The 22,173-nt window shown below is 38.9% G+C and overlaps 1 protein-coding gene across 1 annotated transcript in view; it reads right to left on the bottom strand.

Annotated features, from left to right (window-relative positions):
• The window catches only part of ADAP1 (ArfGAP with dual PH domains 1), a 176,718-nt gene extending 175,862 nt beyond the window's left edge, over positions 1 to 856 (bottom strand). Inside the window, exon 1 of the mRNA XM_052000571.1 lies at positions 676 to 856. Coding sequence (XP_051856531.1) covers positions 676 to 757 — 82 coding nt within the window. The 5' untranslated portion in view covers positions 758 to 856. The remainder of the gene's footprint in view (positions 1 to 675) is intronic.
• Positions 857 to 22,173: the final 21,317 nt, after the last annotated feature.

Raw genomic sequence — 22,173 nt, 5'->3', positions numbered from 1 at the left:
GTGGGTGAAAGCAAGACACGCATCGGAGGAGGAGGGGGTGGAGGGAGAAGGAAAGGAGGAAGAAGGCAGGCGAGGAAGGGATGGGGGTCCCACGGAATCCCGCCAGAAAACGGTGTTGTGGGCAGCCTCCCTTCTCCCAGCCCCCAGCCGTATCTATAACTTCCATGTTCTAACGGGAAGGAAAAACTTCCAAGAGGAGACAGGTTCAACACAAACGGACGAGCTATAAGGGACGTGGTAAGGTAAGCCTACCTGTTCCCCTCCCCCCCCAAAGCTAAGGAAGAGGGCAAACAGGTGCACCGCTCCCAGTTTCCAGGATATGACCTTCTCCTCTAGGGGGCAGCACAAAAAGGGAGTGAGAAAGGTAAGGTTAGGACCCCCGCAGTGTGGAGGAGAAAAGAAGGTAGGCAGGGGTAAGGGTGGGGACTAGTAGAGGTCTACCAGAGGCGCCCACTTATTCCCCTCGTGATGGGGGGGAAGCTACCCCTCCCCCATGCCAAATGGCCCCCCGATCTCGGTGGGGTGGTGGTGGGTCCCAGGTGGTCTCCCATCCGAACAGGGGAGGGCTCACCCAGGCACACAGGTAGGTAGCCAACGAGCCGGCGGAAAGGGACGGCCGGACCCCGAGGCCCCCCTCCGCCCAGCCCGTCCCTGGCCCCCCTCCCCTTTGCTCACCAGGTGCCCCGCAGTCCGCGCACAGCTGGTTGCCGTCTCGGTGAAGGAGCTCTAGCAGAGCCCTCTTCTTCTCTTTCGCCATGGGTGGTGCTGAGCCCGGCGCTCGCTCCCCGCGTCTCCTGCTGTCTGTGGTGCTGCTGCTGCTGCTGCTTGCTGCTGCTCCTTGCTTGCTTGCTGCTGCTGCTGCTGCTGCTGTGCTGCTGCTGCTGCTGCCCCCGCTGCCGCTTCTCTAAATAATCTTCTTGGGGTGGGGTGGGGTGGGGGGGAGCGGGGACGGAGAGGTGGGGGTGGGACCAAGGGCTACCTCGCCGCCGGCCGCCGGTGCGGCATGGGGGGCGCGGGGGCGGGGGCCGGGGCGCGGGGAGGCTCCGGGCTGCAGCGCGTGGTGGCCAGGGCGGGGACCCAGGCGCTATGCCATGGTCCGCGGGAGCGGCGCGCCTGCCATCCTCACAGCCCCGGCGCCCGGGCTCCGGCGGCCTCGGCTCAGGCGCTGGTTCCGCATTCCTCCCCGCGGCGGAGGAGACACTGCTGCCGCCGCCGCCGGTGTCGGTGTCTCGGAGCGCCCAGCCAGGAGCGCACGGCGCAGCCCCGGGCCGGCCAAGCTGGCGCACGGGCGGCCCCCAGCGGCGCCTTCTGCCCGCCGCCCCGGCCGGGGCTCGGACCCCACCTGCCCCTCGGGGACCGCACAGGCCGGAGCTCTGCCCTCTGCAGCCGCAGTGACCTGGGGTGCCCACTCGCGGGAGCAGGGAGGGAGCGGTGGTGGTGCAGTGGGCTCTGACCGAGGGAGGAACAAAAACCCGCCTGCTCTTGGGTACTTTTTTCCAGAAGGGGAAGGAGCTGTCCCAGAAAACTGTTTTGAGATGGTCAAAACAAATTCTTCACATCTTTTCCACTCCCTTCACCACCACTCCCTCCCACCTGCCAAAATAAAAATTTAAATAATCCAATTGCTTATGTTGGAGGTACCCAGGTCAGGGAAAAACAATAAAAATAAAAATCACAGCTCGGACTTCAGCTTGAAATGAGGTTTGTAGAAAACAAATCGCTGAAATTCTGGTCCTAAAGAACTACCTCCAAGCTTCAAAAGCCTTCCCATTCCTCCACCTCTACCCCAAATGTTGCTTTTCATAACAAGGGACTCTTCTGCTTGAGGCAAACAGGGGTTGAGTTGCTGGGGGGCTCATACTGCTAGCAAATGAGGTCCCACAGTATAGCTTAGAGCAAGGATTTAATCCTAGAGCTCTTGGTTTCCACATTCCACATTCCACATTTCCACATACCACCTGAGTCTCAGTACTAGTGTGTCAAAACAGCAAAAAGCTCACATTAAAATGGTTCTAAAAGTTCCACCCCCAACTTGATATCATCCCAGATAAATGGTAGAATTACCAAAAATCTACTCTTTTGCACAAATCTCCCTCCTAGGCATTGTGAAGACTTGTAAAGTATTGCATAGATACTATCTCATATGAGAGCCACAACAACCCTTTGTGGAAGGTGCTATTATTTCCATTTGGCAGATGAGAAAACTGAGGCTGAAAGAAGATTAAGACTTGCTCAATTACAGAGCTAATAAGTGAAATGGAATTTGAATGATCCCAACATTCTTATCCAGGGTTCCATCTTTGTGGTTTCACCCATGTCTGATTCTTTGTTACCCATTTGGGATTTTCTTGCCAGAAATATTGGATTGGTTTGCCATTTTCTTCTCCTGCTCATTTTACAAATGAGGAAACTGTATGTGACTTGCCCAGGGTCACATAGCTAGTAAGCGTATGAGGCCAAATTTGAAATCAGGTCTTCCCAATGCCAGGCCTGGCACTCTATCCACTAAAATATTTATCTGCCTTTCTTTCAAAAATAACTAATAAGTGCCTGAGGCTGGATTTGAAGTCAGGAAGAAAAGCTTTGACTTTAGATTTGGTACCCTATATCCACCAGCTGTCTTATTTGTCTATTCTTCAGTTTTCCCTTTCTGTATTTTGCATTACAATTTAATAATGTTATATTATAATGACATAATAAATAAGAATTATTGTGAGGATTAAGAGGAAAGAATTCAGATGTTTCATATTTAACCTATATCAGATTGCTTGCTTTCCTGAGAAAGGGGGAAATAAAGGAGGGAGAAAATTTGCAATGCAAAGTTTTACAAAAATTAATATTGAAGATTGTCTTTTACATGTATTTGGGAAAATAAAATATTATTTAAAAAGGAATTAAAGTGCTTTTAAAAAATTAAGCAGGCACTTGATGGTCATGATTTCTTATTGTCCCTAGTTCTATCCTTGAGCATAATCATACTCTGATTGCTTCAACCTTATTGCATAAGCTAATGCCCAGGGAGATGTATAAATTGGCCAGATTAGATATTCAGTGAGAGGAAAGGGAAGAAATAAAGCTATTACTGCTGAGAAAGGATGGGGTCATTAAGGTATTCATTGTATCTAAATTTCCAGCCTTATCCCCTATTTATAAGGGATCTCTGCCACCTCAAATTATTTACTTTTGTGTTTATTGTTTTCACCAAGCCTTATAATTTGGTAGAAAAGGCATGAGATTTGGAGCCAGAGGATCCTGGGTTCAAATACTAGTTCTGTCACTTTGTGATCTTGGTCAAATTATTTACTGTTTGGGGGTCTCAGTTTCCTAATCTGTATCTATGATCTATGAATGAAGGTAGAGATTGATCTCTGAATATTCTCTTTGTAACTACCCCCCCCCTTAGACAGAGTGTCTAATATTGTAACTTTTTTTATCCTGACCTATAAAGATCATTAGGATAGCTAGCTGATGTAGTAGATAGAATGCCAGGCTGGAGAGGAAGAAATACTAATCATGAATTCAAATCTGGCCTAATTGTGTGACCCTGAGCAAGTCACTTCATCCTGTTTGCCTCAATATCCTCATCTGTAAAATGAGCTGAACAATCAAACCCTTCTAGTAGTCACAGAGTCTGAAACAAATCAACAACAAAAATAAAGATCATTAGTGTAGTGAATAGATAAGGGATCCCTGTGGGCTACATATTGACTTAGAAAGCCATATTTTGCCCTTATCTATAATTTATTATATTTTTATTTTAATCTGGTTTACTGGGGAGATTTGTAGTCTATCTGTTGTCATAGACCTGCAGAGTGTTTGACACTTTTATCTAGGGAACTCCATATCAAGAAATGAAGGTGCTTATTTAGTTGAATTCTTGACTATTCGTCTAGAAACTCTCCATTTACCAACCTGCACCCTTCTAAATCTAATCACCTCCACCAATTATCATCTGTATGCAGTCCTCAACATCTGTAAATATTGAGACTAAAAGCATTCCTCTAATTGTTGAGTAACCTCATTATTGTCTTCTTGTTTTCCTACACATGGGATAATGTACAATACAGGGAAAATGAGAGGTGCAAAATGGGCAAGTTTATGGAGTGGCTAGTATCCTTACCAGTCACTTGTTCACTCTACCCTTCTGTAGTGAAAGAGGTCCCCCTCTTCATTTGTTGCATATTTTCATTGCCTTTAAAACTTGTTTTGTGTTACAATTATGCCCCTCAAAGTGTAGTGCAAATCCTTTGGGCTCTAAGCCCATGTCTGCAAAATCAGTGATATAGCTTGATGACAAAATAAAAGTGTCAAATAAACTTCATGCTGGAATGTTTACAGTGCTGAGGGGGCTGGAGATCCTTAAGGATCTCAGATGGTATACAAAGCAGATGTAGTTAATAGTTTAATTCAAGCTAGCGAGTCCTTCACCTTGGTGAAGTTTGGTGTAGGAGGTGATGCCCCAGTAACCTCTTCCTTGGTTTTCAGAGGGCAGCTAAGGTAGAGAGGCTTAATAACAGTAAAGTACAATACCCTCACATTGTCCTCTGACACAGGAGAGGTAAGATTCAAGTTTTAAAAAATAAGCTTTAGTTTAAAGAATTTTATTTGCTGTCTGGTATTATGACACTGTAGGTTTCATTTATTGTGAAAAAATGTACATTGCCTGAAATCAATGTTTTTTAAAGTTGAGGTTGCACAGATCACAAAATTCTAGGGAATTACTAGCAAGAAAAATGTTTTTCATGTTACCAATTTTACTTTTTCCTGCCAGTTAGAATCTTTCCTCACTTTCTCATCCCCCCAAATGATATCTCTCAGATATGTCCCTTTTTCTTCTTTGATCTGCTATCATCATAGATCGAATCATCATTTTCCTCCAGGCTCTTACCATTCCATTTATCCTCTACTCAGCTATCAAAATTATCTTAAATGTGTGTTGGAGCATTAATCATGTATTGTCCATGGAATCTCTACTACCTTCAGGATCAAATATAAGATCATCTCCCAATTCACAAATTGTCACTGCCTGGAACTATTCATCCTTGCCTCCTGGTTTCCCTGACTTTCTTCCATGTTTCTGCTTGAAGCCCTTCTTTGTCCTCCTTTACTTTTCCCTCTGAGATTATTCCCAATTTATCCTATTGATATATTTGTACAGAGTTGTTTGTAGATTGTCTTCTACATTAGAGTGAGTTCCTTGAAAGCATGAGTTGGGATTTGGGAGGCATTCTTTGTATTTTCAGAACTTAGTACAGTATCAGGCATCTATTAGGCATTTAGTGTTTGTTGACTAACTCAGCTCCCTACTATCTTTCATTTTCTCTATCCAGTTTTTTGCCAAGTGCTGTTGTTTGTACAGCATTTCTCCAATGTGCTTCCTTTTCTCCTCTGACATAGCTGCTACATTGCTGTTAGGTCCTCACCTAGTACTATCTTGTTGATTTGCTTCCATCAAGTCTCTCCTCACTCCAAATCACCCTACAGTCAGTCAGCTGCCAAAGTGATCCTAAAATGTAAATCTGACCATGTCACTCCCTTACTCACTAAATTCCAGTGGTTCCTTATCATCTTCAAGATGGAATCTAAAACCCTTCATAATCTGATCCTTTCCACCTTTCTAGTCTTTTGTGCCTTTTTCCCCTTCCACATACTGGACAATCCATTGATTCCAGCCGTCTTGCTGCTCTTTTTACCTGAGGAAGATTTTAATTTAGAAAGGTTAAAGTTTAAAGGCTACTGCATACTGAGCCAGTCATTTTTTTTTAAATTAAAGCTTTTTATTTTCAAAACATATGCATGGATAATTTGTCAACATTAACCCTTGCAAAATCTTGTGTTCCAATTTTCTCCCTTCTTCCCCTATCCCCTTCCCTAGATGTCAAGTAATCCAATATATGTTAAACATGGTAGAATATGTTACATCCAATATATGCATACATAAATCTAATATATTCATACAATCATCTTGCTGCACAAGAAAAATCAAATCAAATAGGAAAATAAATGAGAAGAAAATAAATTGCAAGCAAATAACAACAAAAAAAAGTGAAAATTCTATGTTGGGAACCACATTTAGTTCCCACAGTCCTCTCTCTGGGTATAGATGGCTCTCTTCATCACAAGATCATTAGAACTAGTCTGAATCATCTCATTGCTGAAGAGAGCCATGTCTATCAGAATTGATCATTGTATAATCTTGTTATTGCCATGTACAATGATCTCCTGGTTCTGCTCATTTCACTTAGCATCAGTTCATGTAAGTCTCCCCAGGCCTTTCTAAAACCATCCTCCTGATCATTTCTTATAGAACAATAATATTCCATTACATTTATATACCATAACTTATTCAGCCATTTTCCAACTGATGGGCATCCACTCAGTTTCCAGTTTCTTACCACTACAAAAGGGTTGCTAGACCAGTCATCTTGACCTTTGTCTTGCCACTGGACTTTAATGATTATGGAGGAAAGAATGAGGCTGATGACTTTGTGCAGGTCTGCCTCGTTTATATCCAGTTAATGCACAAGTCAAGATATCACTCCAGTAATGCCATTGGTTCTCTCTGAGAAGTTGAACAACACTCCATTTTCCAACTCTGTTCCTTCTGTTCCATATGACTGGAGTTTTCTTTCTCATTACTGACTGACTTCTCTTGATTACTTGAAGTTTCCAGTAAAATCCTTCCTTCTGAAAAAAGCTTTTCTCAGTTCTTCTTACTGCCAGCCCCTTCCCTCTAAGTTAGCTTTAATTTATCATGTATATGTCTTGTTTGTACATGGTTATTTACCAGTTAAAATGAGAGCTCCTTGAGGATAGGGACTGGATTTGTGGGAAAGGGGGTTTGGGAGGAGTGAAGGTATTTGATTTTGCCATTCTTTGTTATGGATCTCTTTTTCAAATTTTAGAAATATACACATGGTCTAAATATCTATACACCCAGGTTCTAATTTTGATGCCATTTCTGTTAAAATTAGAAATCCCAGGAAAGGCAGGAGGCCATATTGAGGAGAAATAAGCAATTCCAAGCATTAATTCTTTTCTCCTTACCAGCATCCCTAGAGCTTTATAAGAGAAGATCAATATATTTCTTTGCCTTTAATGGTCATGTGTGTGTGTGTGTGTGTGTGTGTGTGTGTGTGTGTGTGCATGTGCCCACATGCACAGGCACCTGGAGAGAAAGAAAGTATTTCAAGAATTTTCAGAGTTAGCCATTGCACATATAAGCCAGCATAGACTATAGACAACAAACAAGTATACTATAGTTTATTTTTTCACTCAAGAGAGTGTGACATGTATTCCTCAGAAGGTAATGAATGTATTCCTTCTAATTCCAAAAATGACATATATAGTTTCTCCTCCTAAGATACATGACACAGCATTTGGGTACGATCAGCCAGGGTACATAGATAGAAGGAGGTACATTTTTAGGCAGAGAAAGCAGATTCATAAATTGCTACAAAGGCTGTTAGCACGAACTATTTATATCAAACCAAACTCTTCATTTGGGTTTTTTTTTTTTGGGGGGGGGTTGTTTGTTTTGGTTTTTGGCAAAGATACTGGAACGGTTTACCATTTTCTTCTCCAGTTCTTTTTACAGATGAAGAAACTGAGGTAAACAGAGTTAAGTGATATCGAGGGTCACATAGCTAGTGAGTGTCTGAGGCTGGATTTGAATTTATAAAAATGGTTGAGTATGATTCCAAGCTCAGTGCTCTTTCCACTCTGTCACTTAGTCAACTTTTAGTCAAAGACTCAAAATATGAAATTGGGGTGTGGAGAAGACCCGATTAACCACCCACTTCACTTACTTCACTTACATGGCTTTGGGGAAAGTCATTGTCTCATTACTTAGGTTCATAAATTTAGAGTTTGAAGGCACCTGAGATGATCCCAAAGTGAGGTGACTTGCCAAGATTAGATGGGGAATTATGGCAGAGTCAGGATTACAATTCAGGACATCTAACTCCAAACTGAAATATTTTTTTCATTTAGACCTTGTTGTGAAGTCTAGGTCTCGATTTCCTCATCTGTAAACCTGAAAAATTGTGATGGATAATCTTTAAAGTCTCTTCCAGTTCTGAAAATCCATGATTCTATGGAAACTTTTGAGTAAAATCATAGCATGTGAGAGTTTGAAGTTAGAAGAACCTTAGAGTTAGAGGATCCTAATTTAAGCATTTTGTTATCTTGATCTCTATCTGGCCACTGGACCCAGGTGGCTCTGGAGGATAAAGTGAGGCAAGTGACCTTGCTCTGCCCTCCCTCACTTCAATTTACTTATATGTCATGGCATTATCTCCCTAATGTGATGGTCCTCTTCAAGAATGAAGGACAAAACAAGTCTACACAGTTCTGTGACTATGTTCTTATGGGGAAGTCACTTAATCTCTATTTCTTTATCCTTAAAAATGGTCATCGTACAATTCTTTAAAACGTGAGGAAAGTACTACAAAGCATTAAATAAACATCAGCTATTATTGTTGTCAAGACTAGAATCCAGATAACTGGAAATTAGTATGGCAGAAATTAGGCAAGGGCCCACACTTAACACCACATACCAAGATAAGATCAAAATGGGTCCATGACCTAGGCATAAAGAACGAGATTATAAATAAATTAGAGGAACATAGGATAGTTTATCTCTCAGACTTGTGGAGGAGAAAGAAATTTGCGACCAAAGATGAACTAGAGACCATTACCAATCACAAAATAGAAAATTTTGATTATATCAAATTAAAAAGCCTTTGTACAAACAGAACGAATGCAAACAAGATTAGTAGGGAAGTAACAAACTGGGAAAACATCTTTACAATTAAAGGTTCTGATAAAGGCCTCATTTCCAAAATATATAGAGAACTGACTCAAATTTATAAAAAATCAAGCCATTCTCCAATTGATAAATGGTCAAAGGATATGAACAGACAATTTTCAGATGAAGAAATTGAAACTATTACCACTCACATGAAAGAGTGTTCCAAATCACTATTGATCAGAGAAATGCAAATTAAGACAACTCTGAGATATCACTACACACCTGTCAGATTGGCTAAGATGACAGGAAAAAATAATGATGAATGTTGGAGGGGATGCGGGAAAACGGGGACACTGATGCATTGTTGGTGGAGTTGTGAACGAATCCAGCCATTCTGGAGAGCGATCTGGAATTATGCCCAAAAAGTTATCAAACTGTGCATACCCTTTGATCCAGCAGTGTTTCTATTGGCTTATACCCCAAAGAGATACTAAAAAAGGGAAGGGGACCTGTATGTGCCAAAATGTTTGTAGCAGCCCTGTTTGTAGTGGCTAGAAACTGGAAAATGAATGGATGCCCATCAATTGGAGAATGGCTGGGTAAATTGTGGTATATGAATGTTATGGAATATTATTGCTCTGTAAGGAATGACCAGCAGGATGAATACAGAGAGGCTTGGAGAGACCTACATGGACTGATGCTAAGTGAGATGAGCAGAACCAGGAGATCATTATACACTTCGACAACGATATTGTGTGAGGATGTATTCTGATGGAAGATTTCTCTGACAAAGAGACTTAACTGAGTTTCATTGGAGAAATGATGGACAGAAACAGCTACACCCAAAGAAGGAATACTGGGAAATGAATGTGAACTATTTGCATTTTTGATTTTCTTCCCGAGTTATTTTTACCTTCTGAATCCAATTCTCCCTGTGCAACAAGAGAACTGTTCGGTTCTGCAAATATGTATTGTATCTAGATATACTGCAACATATTTAACATATCTAGGACTGCTTGCCATCCTGGGGGGGGGGGAGGAGGGAGGGAGGGGAAAAAATGAAACATAAGTGATTGCAAGGGATAATGTCGTGTAAAAATTATCCTGGCATGGATTCTGTCAATACAAAATTATTATTAAATAAAATAAAATTAAAATGAAAAAAAAAAGACTAGAATCCAGATCTCATTCAATAACCATTTAGGTTATGCATATATATTCATCTTTAAGATATTTCCATATGAATCATATTGGGGAGGAAAAATCAGAACAAAAGGGGGAAAGCCATGAGAAAGAGGGAAAAAAAAAGGTAAAAATAGTGTGCCTTAATCTGCACTAAGTCTCCATAGTTCTCTTTCTCTGGATGCAGATGTCATTTTCCATCGAAAATTTCTGGAATTGCCTTGGATCACTGAATTGCTGAGAAGAGCTAAGTTTATCGTAGTTGATCATCATGCAATCTTATTGTTGCTGTATGTTTTCCTAGTTCTGCTTGCTTTACTCAACATTAGCTCATATAAGTCTTTCCAGACTTTAGGAAAAAATATTTTATAGTATGGGCTTAGTAAAAAAAATGGGGGAAGGGAAAGGTTCACTTTTTTTAAACCAGACAGAATTTTAACGATTATCTTTTTGAATTTCATGTTCTTGCTAGATCTTGTGGGCTCTTAAACCTTTTCGTATTAATGGTACTCAGAAGATATTTAAATTCAAATTCATTTTTCTTGTTTAAGTAGTGCTGATGAGTATAAATACTTCAGTTTCATTCATACTAATTAAAGCTTTGTAGTTATTTTTTAAAAAAAATCACCCCACACACATAAAACAAGACTAGCCAAACTGATCTAATTCTTCTTCACATATATCCTGCATTTGCTTTTCTTTTTTCCCCCCTTACCGCTTCCTTTTATATCCCTGTATTCCTTCAAGAATCAGATCAAATGATTCCTTCTACTCCCTAAGATGTTTGAAGCTGGAGAACCAATCTGGTTTGGGGTCTTCCCCTCTGAGTTGGCAAATCTCATATGCATATATTTATGTACAAATTGCTTCTTCCATTAAAAGGTTTGCTCTTTCAGTGTTCTAAGGGGACCTTGATGAAAAATTCTATCCACCTCCAGATAGAGCTCTCAGTGTAAATTGAACAGAGTTTTTTAACTTTATTTTTCTTGGGGTATGTGTGTGTGTTTGCAATATGGCTAATATGGAAATATATTTTGCATGACTTCATGGGTATAAGCAATATCATATTGCAAAGGGTCAGGAGGGGCAGGGGGAAAGAATTTGGAATTCAAAAATTTTTAAAAATATGACTAATATGGAAATATGTTTTCCATGACTACACATATATAACATATCAAACTGCTTTCTCGGTGAGAGAGGAGGGGAAGGAAAGGCAGAATTTAAAACTCAAAAAATTTTAAAACAGTATTTTATTTTTTTCCCAGTTACATGTCAAGAAAAATTTTAGAATTCATTTTTACAAGGCTTTGAGTTCCAAATTTTTCTTCCTTTTTCCTTTCTCTTGCCTCTTTTGAGGATAGTAGTTACAGTTGTGAAAAAAAAACAAATTGAAAGGAAAGGAATACAAGAAAGAATAAAGGAAGTGAAAAAATTATGCTTTCTGATAACTTCTTTATCTGATTATGGATAGTATTTTCCTTAAAGAGACCTTTATAATTATCTTGGATCATTCTGCTGCTGAGAAGAACCAAGTCATTCATAGTCTATCATCATACAGTGTTGCTAACACTGCTCATTTTGCTTCGCATCAGTTCATATAAGTCTTTCCAAGTTTTTTCTGAAATCTGCCTGTTCATTATTTCATATTGTACAATAATATTCAATTATATTCATATCCACAGCTTGTTCAGCCATTCCCCAGCTGGTGGACATCTCCTTAATTTCCAATATTTTGCCATCACAAAAAGGTAACTACTGTTCCCTACTGTTACTAGGGAAAGGGAAGAATTCTGAAGGTGACACTTGGATTGAATATGAGCAGAACTATGTTAACAAAAGATGGAGAAGCTAAGATTTTAGAGTTTCAGTAACATTTGGGAAAAAACAAGACAGGAGCAACAGCTATCTGAGTAGTTCATAGGTGGGAATCTGGTGGATAATGATAGGGCTTATTCAGTATAATGTCCTATGTTCAGAGAGAAAGCAGGATACAGGGTATATGTACATAGAAGATTTCCTCCCCATAGCATTTAGACGGAGATCTATAGGTTCAATATATAATATATGTCTAAAAATGTTCATAAAAATTTAAATAAATCTAGGTTTCCTCTATGTAACTCTTTTGCCTAGGAAGATAGTACATGTAGGTTTAGAATCAATGCAATACTTTAAAGGTAGGTCATTTTATTGGTGTGGATTCTCCCCTTATTGATGCTGATTGCAATCTTTCTGTAACTGAGTGCATGAACTTGAAGTTTCACAAAGTCTGAGAATCTGTCACTCTGTGGCCACTCTGGCCTTTCTGAATTTAATGAGGCTGGTTTTTGTACCACAGGCATATAGTCATTCACTGAGCCTAAATTTAATTTACATAAAAAGGTTTTGTCCTAGATGTGATTGCAAAGGGTCATTAGAATGTTCTATCAATGTCAAACTAAAAAGGTCACTGATGTCCACATTTGCAAAGGTTCAGGTAGGAGATATGGAAGAGAAGATGGAGCAGTGCTCAAAACCACAGAGAGGGTGTGGGGTAGAGCACTCGGCTTGGACTCAGGAAGACCTGAATTCAAATGTGGCCTTGGATATTTCCTAGCTCTGTCACTCTGGACAAGTCATTTAACCTCAGCTTGCCTTGGTTCTTCATGTGTAAAATGTGGACAATAATACCACTTACCTCCCAGGGTGGTTATGAGGATCAAATGATATAATATTTGTAAAGTGCTTTGCAAAACGTAAAGTTTATTGTGACATTGTCAATATGAAATTTATTTATTTTTCCATAAAAGTTCTATTATGAAAGAAAACATAGATTCTGCCCCACCCCGGCGGGGAGGGGGGGAGGGGGGGGGAGGAAACCCTTAAAAAAAAGCATGCTTCAATCTGTATGCAGACATTCAGTTCTTTCTCTGGGTATAGATAGAATTTTTCATCATAAGTCTTTCAGAGTATTCCTGGGATCATTGTATTGCTGAGAATAGCAAAGTCATTCACAGCTAATCATCCCACAACTCAATATGAATATTTATACATCAGAAATCTGCAAACTGTTATAAATCAAGGTTGATTTACTATTTTGTTAATTATTTAGATTGAAATAAGTGATGGGAAAAAAATGTCGATAACACAGATTAAATTTAAAAATTTGTCTTGTATTCTCTTTTCCCCAGAGTGCCACTTGCACTCTGCATGTAGATCTTTTTTTAAAACTCAAAGCCATAGGTGAAATGCAGGTATATGAACTAACTTTACAGGTCAGCATTAATACAATGTTTAGGGGACAACAAATACATGTATTCATATCTTGAAAACTTTTGCATCAAAATGTTTCAATAAAGGTATCAACAGTGAGACAGAGCTAAGAAGAATTTAAAGTCTGTGAGGGAAAATATAAGGAGGAGAAGATGCTTACCAGGTTTCTCTTAGAAGAGAGATTTTTAATCTGGGGTCCATGAATTTAAAAAATTATACTTTTTAAAAAATAAAATTGGTTTCATTTGTAATTTTCTGTATTTTATTTTATGCATTTAAAATTATTTTTCTGAGAAGGGATCCATAGGCTGTACCACAGTGACAAAAGAGTCCATGTCACAAATAAGATTAAGAAACCCTGCTCCAGGAGATGATTGGATATATATTAAATCTTTTGTTTGGATAGTCCTTAAACTTTACAAAACATTTCTACATCCATTTCTACATCCATTAGTTTATTTTGGTCTTTTTTTCCAAAGGGTCTGCTATATTGGTTAACACTACACACATTTTTTTAATGCTTTAATCCACAGGTATTTATCTAATTGCTTTTAGCAAGTGGTTTTCTACCACTTTAATCTGCAAAAGTTTAAGCTTAAAATAGAACGGGAATTGGTTAGACTACGTGGACAAACATGAAATGGGAATAAGCCATTGACTGGCAAGTTAGAATGACCAGAGTTAGCTAGAGTAAGAAAAAGGACACTTTAAAGGGAAAGCACTATAAGGAAGAGAAAAAGAGTAACTCATAGTGAGCTTAGTTCTTAGTAAAAGAATTTAGCAAAGATCTTCATGATAAGCAGAGTTTTACTAGGGAAATATAGCCTTGGGAGTTTTCCAATGTAAAGGAGATAACTCAAGGGGAAGGAGGGAATCAAGAAGGTGAAGTGTCAGAGAACTCAAAGGTTGAGGGAATCAAGGAACCAGACTGAATTCACCTAGCAGATCAGGTCCCAGATCTGAATAAAGATATGCTAATCAAAGGCGGTTCAAAGACGCACAGAGGTTTGAAGGGTAGACAAAAGAGTTCCATCCTCACAATCACTCAATGCCAACAGGCTAGTCTGGGAATTGGTTATGTCTGATAATTTCCAGATGGGCTTCTTCCTGACAGGGCAAGGTAGTCAATTCACAGCACCATCAGTTCTTTCTCTGGGTATGGTATCCATAGATAGTATTTTTCATCACAAGTTCTTCAGAGTAATCTTGCATCATTATATTGCTTTGTATTTGTATTGTATTAGCAAAGTCATTCACAGCTGATCATCCCACAACACAGAATATTTCACTTTGCTGGAGCTCATGGAGGACTTTCCAGATTTTTCTGATAGCATTCTGCTCATCATTTCCCTTAGAACAAGATTGCTTTAAACACTAAGCAGAAGACTATGTTTGATTCTGGAGGTGATGAGAACCTGAGCTTATATGTGAGTATAGAAGAAGGGACCTTTCTGAGAGATATAAATCAACATGAAGAAAGAAATGATAAGTGACAGCAGAAAGTCAAATATGACATCAAAGCTTTTGACCTTAAATATCTGGAAGGATGGTGGTGTCCTTGATAACAATAGGGAAATTCAGAAGAATAGACTTGGAGGGGAAAATAATGTTTTGTACTGTTGGGATACTTATGAGACATAATGTCCAAGAGACAACTGGTGATTCAGAACTGAAGTTTAGGAGAGATTAGAGCTGGATAAATACATCTGTGAATCTTCTTCCTAGAGATGATAATTGAATTATGAGATCATCAAGTGAAAGGTTAAAGACAATAAAAATTAAAAGGACCAAAGACAAGAGCCTTAAGGGTCCCCCATAGTAGGCATAAACAAAATAAGGAAAGGAGCAAGCACTCATTAAATACCTAATTTGTGGCAGGCACTATGGTAAACAATTTCCATATTTATTTAATGGCATGAAGAGGCAACAAGGGAGACTGAGAAAGTGTGGTGAGAGAGGTAGGAGGAATCTTATCTCTGAAGATCAGGCACTCCAGGTAGGAGAGCAGGAGCTCCAGGTAGAAGAGCCAAAAACCCAGATAGAAAAGAATGCATAGGAAAAGGGGTTCAGTGGTGTCAAATGTTACAGAAATGTCCAGAAAAGGCCATCCCCTGAGTCAGATTCTATTTGTGACTTCTTTCCCCTACAAGCTTCCAAAGTTGGGATATCAGGCAGTTGGATTCAGTCATTTGTCCAGGCAGAGGTTAGCATAGTCTTTTTAAAAATCTATTTATTAGTGTTCAGAATTTACTTTTATAATATTTGATTTCCATTTTTTCTCCCTCCCTTTCCCCCTTCCCAAGATAACAACCAATCTGATATGGATTATACATGTACAATCATGTTAAACATATTTCCATATTAGTCATGTTATGAAAGAAGAATCAGAACAAAAGGGAAAAACTAAGAGAAAGAAAAAACAAACAAAAATGAAAATAGTATTCTTCCATCTGCATTCAGATTCCATAGTTCTTTTTCTGAATGTGGATAGTATTTTTCATCACAAGTTCTTCAGAGTAATCTTGCATCATTATATTGCTTTGTATTTGTATTGTATTAGCAAAGTCATTCACAGCTGATCATCCCACAACACAGAATATTTCACTTTGCTGGAGCTCATGGAGGACTTTCCAGATTTTTCTGATAGCATTCTGCTCATCATTTCCCTTAGAACAAGATTGCTTTAAACACTAAGCAGAAGACTATGTTTGATTCTGGAGGTGATGAGAACCTGAGCTTATATGTGAGTATAGAAGAAGGGACCTTTCTGAGAGATATAAATCAACATGAAGAAAGAAATGATAAGTGACAGCAGAAAGTCAAATATGACATCAAAGCTTTTGACCTTAAATATCTGGAAGGATGGTGGTGTCCTTGATAACAATAGGGAAATTCAGAAGAATAGACTTGGAGGGGAAAATAATGTTTTGTACTGTTGGGATACTTATGAGACATAATGTCCAAGAGACAACTGGTGATTCAGAACTGAAGTTTAGGAGAGATTAGAGCTGGATAAATACATCTGTGAATCTTCTTCCTAGAGATGATAATTGAATTATGAGATCATCAAGTGAAAGGTTAAAGACAATAAAAATTAAAAGGACCAAAGACAAGAGCCTTAAGGGTCCCCCATAGTAGGCATAAACAAAATAAGGAAAGGAGCAAGCACTCATTAAATACCTAATTTGTGGCAGGCACTATGGTAAACAATTTCCATATTTATTTAATGGCATGAAGAGGCAACAAGGGAGACTGAGAAAGTGTGGTGAGAGAGGTAGGAGGAATCTTATCTCTGAAGATCAGGCACTCCAGGTAGGAGAGCAGGAGCTCCAGGTAGAAGAGCCAAAAACCCAGATAGAAAAGAATGCATAGGAAAAGGGGTTCAGTGGTGTCAAATGTTACAGAAATGTCCAGAAAAGGCCATCCCCTGAGTCAGATTCTATTTGTGACTTCTTTCCCCTACAAGCTTCCAAAGTTGGGATATCAGGCAGTTGGATTCAGTCATTTGTCCAGGCAGAGGTTAGCATAGTCTTTTTAAAAATCTATTTATTAGTGTTCAGAATTTACTTTTATAATATTTGATTTCCATTTTTTCTCCCTCCCTTTCCCCCTTCCCAAGATAACAACCAATCTGATATGGATTATACATGTACAATCATGTTAAACATATTTCCATATTAGTCATGTTATGAAAGAAGAATCAGAACAAAAGGGAAAAACTAAGAGAAAGAAAAAACAAACAAAAATGAAAATAGTATTCTTCCATCTGCATTCAGATTCCATAGTTCTTTTTCTGAATGTGGATAACATTTTCCATCATGAGTCTTTCAGATTTGTCTTAGATCATTGTATTGCTGAGAAGAGCAAAGTTTACCAATGTTGCTGCTATTGTGTACAATATTCTTCTGGTTCTGGTCACTTTACTCAGTATCAATTCATGTCAGTCTTCCTAGGTTTTTCTGAAATCCAGGTTGACCTGGTCTTATCAGGCTTCCCCAAACCCTAAAAGCTATCAACAGGTAAGCTTCCTCTTCATTCATACCTTAGCCTGGGATCTGAGTGATCATCAGGTGCCCACTAATTCTTCATGATTGGAAAATGGATCCTTTTTAGAGCCTGTTTCCTTGATTCTCTTTTATTCCTCTCCTATTCGGCAACGAATCCAACCAATTTAGGAGCAATAGCTGGATCTATTCTCTGGAGATATTTTGTAGACTGGCACATTACCTAATCATTCAACTACCTGGTATGGGGTTGTTCTCTACTAGTCTAATATCTTCTTTGTATTTTCAAAGTATGTCAGGATTTTGAATCAGGAATGGAATGAAATAGAATAAGCATTTATTAAGTGCCTGCTATGTGCCAGGGATTGTGCTTAGTGCATTTGGCAATTATTATCTCATGTGATCTTCACAACAACCCTGTGAGGGAGATGCTATTGTTATTTCTATTCAAAGTTGTGGAAATTGAGGCAGATTAATGAAGTCATTCAGGGTCACACAGGTAATAAGTGTCTGAATCTAGAGTATTACTGACTCTAGAACTAGTGGTTTATTCACTGGGCCACCAGCTGCCTGTAACTCAGAACTGATAAGCCTCTGCATATACTTAAACAGATTGGTCTGGATTTCCTCACAATCACTTTTACTTTTAGTATCCACCCAGGGTTTCTGTCTAGACAATGAAAATCGTAACCCACTTGTATAGAAAATATTCTCTGACTCCCCTCTCTCAGGGCCAGAAAATATTCTCTGACTCTCCTCTCTCAGGACCAGATCTACTAAAGCACCCCTCAGGATTCCACAGTACACTGAGGGATTTTCTGAGGGGGAGAGAAGGAAGAGTTTTTCTTTTCTCTACTGCCATTGGCTTGATTCCAAACCAACTGTGTTTTCATGGTTAGGATACATTTCCATCCATCCATTCATCCACCCATCTATGCATTTCTCCACTCAGTCTTTTTTCCCCTCCTCATTTTTAGTTTCAAAAATTTCCAGATAATAGTCAAAGAAGCTTAGAGACATCTTGTACTTTCAGTCAACACTGAGAACCAAGCAGGTGACAAGCCCTTCTGTTTTCTCAGCATTCATATTTAGTCCTTGTTGAGATATTGGATGAGTAATGTACCTGACAGAAGTTCTATAGAACTGCCATTTTTTTTGATTGACCTCTTTAGAACATGTGCTTCATGTGCTAATGATATATTTGGTATTTTTCTCATGCTTTTTTGACATCTTTCCAAAAACAATGAGATCCAGACAAACTTGCACCTCCAGATACTTTATAACACTGACCACTTTTGCTGAAGTTTATTGAATAAAAACCAAGGAATCCTTTAGGGGCATTTGCTCATATTGGTATGACCCCATATCAAGGGTAGTTAGTTCAATGGACAGAGTACTGAATCTGGGGTCACAAAGACTTGAAGTCATATTTAGTCTTAGATACTTACTAGCTTTGTGATCATAGAAAAGTCAATCTATACCTGTTTCAGTTTTCTTATCCATAAAATGGAGTAATGATATCCCTTACCTTCCAGGACTGTTGTAAAGATAAAATGAGATCATGCTATTAAAGTGCTTTACAATCTTTAGAATACTATATAAATGTTAGCAGTTATTATTATTTTTCTCCACGGACTTTGTTTCAGGGACAAATTTGAGGACATTAAAAATACTTTACAAGCTCCCAAAGGCAATGCCAGAGATGGGCAAATCCTTCTGAAAACAATTATATTTGTAGGTAGTGAACTCTCTCTGATTTGTACTTATTAAATTATAGTCTATTAAAGCCTGGAAAGACTTATATGAACTGATACTGAGTGAAGTGAGCAGAAGCAAGAAAACATTGTACACAATATCAACAAGATTATGAGATGATCAACTGTGATGGACTTGGCTCTTCTCAACAATGCGATGATTCGATGAATTCCAAGGCCACTGACGTCCAGAGAGACTGAATGTTGGTCAAACCATTTTATTTTCATCTTTTTGTTTGTTAATTTTTTTTGTGTTTTTTTTTCTTTTGGTCTTGTTTTTCTTGCACAACATGAAAAATTGGAGATATGTTTAAAAGGATTGCACCTATTTAACCTATATTAGATTACTTGCTGCTTTGGGGAAGGAGAAAGGAAGGGAAGGAGGGAAAAAATTTAGAACACAAAATTTTACAAAAATGAGTGTTGAAAACTATCTTTACATGTATATGGAAAAATAAAATACTATTGAAAGAAAAAAGAAACTAATAAAATAAAATAAAATAGGGAATTGTGTTGGAAAAAATTATAGTCTGTTGAACAGGCCTAAGCTTTGCCACTATTAGTAATAGATACTTGTCAGGGACCTATAAAGAGAGTCTCTCTCCCTTGATAAAACTTGAATAATATCCACAGTCTATTCTGTTCTTGCTCACCACCACCAGTGACACACTCCCTCCTTGCCTTCCTTTCACCCTCTTCCTGGAGGCATCTAGGATGCTTGATCTGTCATACCACTTAGGAGTCACCACCTCTATTCACTTTTGGTGAGATGGAAAACCAACACTGGCTTGCCATTTTCCTTTCTATTACATACTAAGGTCTTCCAGATATTATCATCCCCCCTGCCTCTATGCTCTCCAGACCCAGGGCATTGTCATCTGACCTACTGATGCAAGCTAAAGACAATGGAAACTTAAAGTCAGCCCCATAGCTGAACTGTATTTTTTGTGTTGTATTGGAAGGTTAGCTCTGTGAATGTAGGGGCTATATCTCACTTTTTCTATTTGTATTCCCAATGATTAGCACAGAATGAATGCTATTTCATTCATTCTTTCATTTTTTCTGATCATTTAACTCACTCAGCAATTCCTGATCATAAAGGGAAAAGTCAAGTATCTCTCTCCTTTTTCCTTAAATGGCTTTGGGATGACTTTGTTTAGTTGGGTTTCTTGCAAAGCTTTTTAAAATTGTCAGCCTTCACTGCTTCTGCCTTTTTTAAAATTGTAATGCCAGAGAAACTGAGGCAAGATAGAAATTAGAGAGTTTTTAATATTTTATTTGAAAGGGAGAAATTTACTGGGACCAAATGGATCCATGATTTGGTCCCAGGGCTAAATGAGACTATTGTCTCCAAGAATCCAGCATCCAGCCAGCATCAAGCAGCCACTTTGAGTTCTCAATGACATATTTATACACAGCAGCTAAAGAAAGTCAGGGGGGTGGAGTCCAAACTCTGGTGAGTGGGAGTCTCCAGGCAGGAACCATCAACTCAGCTCTGATAGGTTGGGGAGTAGGACGGTAAATTCTTACTAACTAGGAGTTAAGAAAGTGTCTGGCTACAGACAAAACGTCTGGAGTCCCCCTTTCTGAGTTTACACATTGACAATTTATAACCTTAGAGCAAATAACTCTGAGTTATATCAGTCTTCATGAACCAGGGTAAGGTTGCAACTAAGGGAATTGAGGCATAACAATTAGGGACACTGAGGCAGAATGAATTAGGGAAACTGAGTCAGAACAATTAGGGAAACTGAGTCAGTACACTAAAAGAGAACTGTGGCACATCATAATGTAATATGCATAATCATCTTCAACTATCCTTCTTCATTATTTTTTACAAATGAGTTAATATATTCTATATCCATGTTGGTTTTCCTCATGCTCTCTGATCCTTCTACCCTTCCACATTACTCTTTCTGCTCTAATTTCACTTTTCTCTCTTTCAAATCTAGACTCAAGAGGTAACAAATTCACTACATCCTCTGTTCTCAAATTGAACCAACTCCATACTGTCCTGTACTCTCAAATTCTTTACTCTTTAGTCTTGTCCATTCCTCGCTAACTCTCAGTTCAGGATCACTCCCATCATTTGTCTGTTTTTCCTCTTATGCAGCTGAACATAATTGAAAGCATAAGCAAGCTGAACTAAGAATTTATATTATCCAACCTCAATTCGTTCCTTAAGAAGCAAGACAATTCTTTATTCCTCCATAATTGATTCCCTATCTTCCTACAGAAGATATTCCAAATCTTTCTCTTCTCAAGCGCCCTATACCCACCTTCTCTGTTCACCTCTTCAGCTAAGGACTTGCCTTGTACTTCACTGGAAAGTTGAAATCATTGTCTATGAGTTTGCTCCGCTTCATCTCAAAATCCCTTGGTATCACCAGCTGCCCCTCCTCCCCACTCCCATCTCTTTCCTCTAGTTTCTGAAAATAAGGTGGCCTTTCTCCTTACCAAGATAAACAAGTATTTTTGATCTTATCAACCCTATCTTCTCCAATAGATTTCCCCCATGCTCATCTTCTCCCCCAATCTTCAACTTTCCCTATCTACTGATTTCTTTCTTATTGCCTTCAATCATGTCAAAATCTCCCCATCCATAAAAACCTTCCCAACCTGTATATGCAAGAATGTTTGTGGCAGATCTCTTTGTAGTGGCCAGAAACTGGAAACTGAGTGGATGATCATCAATTGGGGAATGGCTGAATAAACTGTGGTATATGAATGTTATGGAATATTATTGTTCAGTAAGAAATGACCAGCAGGATGATTTCAGAGAGGCCTGGAGAGACTTACATGAACTGATGCTGAGTGAAATGAGCAGAACTAGGAGATCATTATATACTTCAACAACAAGACTATATGAGGATATATTCTGATGGACGTGGCCATCTCCAGCAATGAGATCAACCAAATCAGTTCCAATAGAGCAGTAATGAATTGAACCAGCTACACCCAGCAAAAGATCTCTGGCAGATGACTATAAACCATTACATAGAATTTCCAATACCTATATTTTTGTCCCCTGCACTTTTGATTTCCTTCACAGGCTAATAGTACACTATTTCAGAGTCTAATTTTTTTTTTGTACAGCAAAATAACTGTTAGGACATGTATGCTTATATTGTACTTAATGTTAATACTTTAACATACTTAACATGTATTGGTCAACCTGCCATTGGGGGGAGGGGATGGGAAAAAAGAAGGGAAAAATTGGAACAAAAGATTT

This window comes from Antechinus flavipes, chromosome 1, assembly GCF_016432865.1.
Source record: "Antechinus flavipes isolate AdamAnt ecotype Samford, QLD, Australia chromosome 1, AdamAnt_v2, whole genome shotgun sequence".
In the NCBI taxonomy this organism is placed as follows: domain Eukaryota; kingdom Metazoa; phylum Chordata; class Mammalia; order Dasyuromorphia; family Dasyuridae; genus Antechinus; species Antechinus flavipes.
Note: the sequence above shows the minus strand (reverse complement) of the source record. Positions and strands in the feature narration are given on the sequence as shown.